Below are 4,416 nucleotides of genomic sequence, written 5' to 3'. Positions count from 1 at the left end.
CTCACATATCATGAGCAGCACCTGCAGCTTCATCATCTCTGTTTTGCTGTTTTATGAATGAAAATGTATCCTATAAGTTTAACCATCTAGTTTTTCTAGATCTATGCTCTTACCTTCATCTCATGGATTTGGACGTTACAGGACTGGAAGCTGCCTTCAGTTTAAGGAACTTTTGTTGTTATTTAGTTGATTGCTGATGAAGGTTCTCAGTCATCCAGGTCTCAATTCAAATGTCATTTGAATTGAGAAAGCTTCCTGGAGAGGTGGCGAAACGTCTTTAAATCTTGAAAACCAAGTCCAGTGGATATTTTTTGAATATTTAGTTGATTCTACATCATTCAAACAGGATCAGATCAAACCAGCAAGTTAATCAGCAGCTATTAATTCTATTTCTATGCAATAAATCTAATATTTGCGCCTGCAGAGTCTGAAGACTCATCATTGTTTCTAAGAAATGTAGATATTTCATTGAATCTTTCCACCTATTTTAGGTTTTAGTTGATCTTATGATTTGATGAAGTTGTTTCTTCTGACTGGAAGGAATATGGTTGTTGTGACGCAGATTAAGGACAGGATAAGGATTAGGGTGATGGCATGGAGGCCTTCCAGGCTCAAAGACTTTTGAAGCTTTAACAGTTCAGCAGAAACTCAGTGAAAACAGGCAGCAAGCCGGTCAGCAAATATTAGGATTTGATGGCTGTCAGGCCACTGATTACTGAGGATATAAATCAGTACGGATTTTAATTTTCAAATTCATATAAAAATATTTTGCCAAAATATGTTGCGGTGCATGATGGGGTTTTTCATCTAAAAGCTAATGTTTCCCGTCTTACATGCATTGTTGCCAGGTTGGGATGTTTCCAAATCTGGCAGTTCAGAATGGCTGTCTATGGGTAAAAAATGTTTTTCTTTAGATTTGTAGCCTTAGAGATCAATATACTTTGGTTCAAAATGGGTGAGATTTTCATATATCCAGGCGGTGTATGAACATTTTGTGGGCAGGAAAACATGTGTCAGCGACATCTGGGAACCGACTGCATTCTAGAAGTCTTGGTGATGGTTGTCATGTGATGCTTGAAGATAGATTGGTTCCAATCCACAATGTGGATTCGTATTGTGTTTCACATTTTAGGCACAAAATGTCAGGGCTGAAAATCTTTCCCAGTCCAAGCCTGTATATATATATATATATATATATATATATATATATATATATATATGGTAACATACTGTTTACACCCCAACCCCTTTTTGCTCCTTTTGGCACCTTCTTTTTGACTTTTGAGTCGATGTGACTAGTGGATTTCTTCAGTTTATCTCATCTGTTTCTGAAGCTAAAGCTCAGGTGTATTCAAAGGAAAACGTAGAGAATGGAAATTTAAAGTGAATCCTTTCTGTTGCTGCACAGATTCGTCCATTAGTATTTAAATCAACAGTAAACATGAACAACAAATGAAGGGAATTTAGGAAACAAAGGAGGGAAATAATATTCCAATAATAGTTTAATAATCAAATGTAGCAAACTGTGAAAAATAAGATATTCTATAGAGGATGATCTACATTAAGAGGAGAGTCTGATATTTCTGCATCTAAAGAACAGAAACATCAGATTCAGAAATACTTTAATAATCCCAGAGGTAAATAACTTTTGTTCACGCTCCAGATGCAAAAACATTAAATATATACACAACAACATTTGGCCTCCTTAAGGATTTCACTTTAAAATCAGCTTCTATGAGGGAGATCTGGCGGCATCTGCTGGTTGCCTATGGTAACGATAGCTAAGGATGTTAAAGGTGTCATTATTATTTGCTGTTTTCTCTGGATGTTTTTCTCCTGATGAAGCTCTTTAAATGTCTTTCTCTCTGTTCCAGGGTGCCGACCAACATGTCAACACAAGCACCAACGTTCACACAGCCGCTACAGAGCGTCGTGGCACTGGAGGGTAGTGCCGCGACGTTCGAGGCTCAGATCAGTGGTAAGAAGCATCATCATGGCGCAGGTCTCAGACTGATGGGCACCAGGTTCCACTGGTCATTCTTAAAAGCTACAAGCTAAATATGTTGAAAAATAAAGCTAACAGAGTGATCAAAAACAATAAAGTCATAATGTCTTAAAGTGTGAATATTTTCACATCAATAGTTACCGGTAATAAAAATCTGAAATATTTGGAAATGTTTTTACTTTCTAAGAAATAAGCCAGTTTAGCTACCGATTCAAATTCATCATCGATATACCTGCTACTTAGACTTTACTTTTATTCAAGTGCAACTAAATAAAGATAAAATTTCCAAATTTTTGAAAGTTTATTCCTGTTTGATCTCTAATAAAACATGAGAATGTATTCAGTAAAGTTTCTGCTGCTGACTCTTGGTCCTTGTCCTCTGCAGGTTCTCCAGTTCCTGAGGTGAGCTGGTTCCGTGATGGCCAGGTTCTTTCCGCCGCAGCTCTACCCGGCGTCCAGATCTCGTTCAGCGATGGCCGCGCTGTTCTGAGGATCCCCGCTGTGACCGCCGCACACAGCGGACGCTTCTCTGTCAGAGCTACCAATGGCGCCGGGCAAGCCACCAGCACCGCTGAGCTCCTGGTTACAGGTAGGACTGGGAGGATGATCTGCTCCAGCACCGTTTCTTATAACATCCACCATTTAGCATCTTCACGATGATCTGCAGCAAAATAAAGCTTGTTAATTTTCAGCAAAATCTAAGGAACGCATTTTACATTTGAACAGTTTAACATACAGTATTGGCCATTCCAAAATTCCCAACTTTCCCTAATGGGCCATTGACTGGCCAATGACTTGTTTTTGGCTGGCCCCTTAGCTGGCCCTTGGCTGGTTCCCTGGTTGGTCCTTGGCTGGTCCTTTAATGGTCCATGGCTGGCCCTTGACTGGTTCTTGGTTGGTTCTGGGTTGGTCCTTGGCTGGTCCTTGGCTGGCCCTTGGTTAGTCCTTGGCTGGCCCTTGACTGGTGCTTGGCTGGTTCTTGGCTGTTCTCCTACAATCCTTTAAACATCAAATGAGAACAACTAAAATGTCATGATTTGTGGACATTAAGAATGAGAAGCGCCATCTTCTGGTCAGACCCTGTAATTTAGTGAAAGGTTGGAGTCAGAGTAAAGAAATATGTACACCCAGGAGAAGGCCAGTGGCTTTAAGTTTGAGGGGATTTTGCTTTGGAATTGCAGGGGAGGGGGCTGCCGTTTGGCTGGCATTTGACTGGGAAGGGGCTTTCTCAGTGTTTTCACAGTGTTTTTTCTTTTTTTGCTGCAGCGGAGACAGCACCTCCCACCTTCCTTCAAAGGCTCCAGACCTCCACCGTGAGGCAGGGCAGCCAGGTGAGGCTGAATGTCAGAGTCACAGGGATCCCCACTCCTGTAGTGAAGTTCTACAGGGAGGGAGCCGAAATCCAGAGCTCTGCAGACTTCCAGATCCTTCAGGACGGAGACCTTTACAGTCTGCTGATCGCCGAGGCCTTCCCAGAGGATTCTGGGACGTACTCTGCGACAGCCACCAACAGCAGTGGACGGGCCACGTCCACCTGTGAACTGCTGGTCCAAGGTGAGCTCTGTTCGCTTCTACGGGTTCCAACTGCTGCTGATGTGATCAGAACCTAAACCGAATGTTTGTGTTCAGGTGAAGAACCGGTTCCAGCTAAGAAAACTAAGACAGTGATTTCAGCCTCTCAGATTTCCCAGACAAGAATCACAAGAGTTGAAAAGGTAAGTCAGTCTACGGCAATAAGGTCATCTGGTCTGAACCGGGGGTTTCATCTCATTCCTCCTTAATTAATCACCATCTAATCTCTGTTATTCTGGTCTAATCTGCCCTGGGTTTGGTGTGTTTCTCCTCAGAAGATGGAATTTGAACTGACTCAGACTCTTGGTCACAAGACCCCACCCAGAGTTCCACCCAAACCTTCGTCAAAGTCTCCCACCCAGCCCTCGTTGGTCTCCAAGGTGACCGCAGGGCGCCAACAGTCGCCGTCGCCAGTCAGACACGTGAAGGCGCCAACGCCCTCACCCGTCAGGTGGGTGGAGCCTCCAGTCTGTGATGTCTACCTGAAGTAGCTCTGTTAACTGTTAGGAACAACCATGGAGCTCCATTAGTGAAGCTCCTCCCCTCTTGGTCTTCCTCTCCAGGCCGGTAAAATCTCCCGTCACCACGAGGAAACAGCCTGCCACCATCGCTGAGGTCCCCCCGCCATGGAAGAGGGGAGACGATGGGAAAGCAGTGTATCAGACATTCACAGAGATTAAAGAGGTGAGAATTACGTGTTTATTGGTGTTTTAACCAGATGGTTAAAGTATGAAACCTTTTTTAGCTGAATTTATGCCAGCATTCCTCTCCTGCTGCCTGGATTCCTTCATATCAGAACGCAGCCATTAAACCAACAACAGTACAAATCTATTCAGTTT

At 43.1% G+C, this 4,416-nt stretch overlaps 1 protein-coding gene across 1 annotated transcript in view; it reads left to right on the top strand.

Moving 5' to 3' along the window:
• The window catches only part of LOC107103236 (titin-like), a 40,602-nt gene that overhangs the window by 4,658 nt on the left and 31,528 nt on the right, over positions 1-4,416 (top strand). The window contains 6 exon segments of the mRNA XM_015402812.1: positions 1,875-1,978; positions 2,391-2,594; positions 3,272-3,559; positions 3,635-3,720; positions 3,853-4,028; positions 4,141-4,261. Coding sequence (XP_015258298.1) covers positions 1,888-1,978; positions 2,391-2,594; positions 3,272-3,559; positions 3,635-3,720; positions 3,853-4,028; positions 4,141-4,261 — 966 coding nt within the window. The 5' untranslated portion in view covers positions 1,875-1,887.

This window comes from Cyprinodon variegatus, unplaced genomic scaffold (assembly GCF_000732505.1).
Source record: "Cyprinodon variegatus isolate N-32 unplaced genomic scaffold, C_variegatus-1.0 Scaffold1402, whole genome shotgun sequence".
NCBI classification, from domain to species: domain Eukaryota; kingdom Metazoa; phylum Chordata; class Actinopteri; order Cyprinodontiformes; family Cyprinodontidae; genus Cyprinodon; species Cyprinodon variegatus.
The sequence above is the reverse complement of the archived record's forward strand: the minus strand, read 5'-3'. Positions and strand labels throughout refer to the sequence as shown.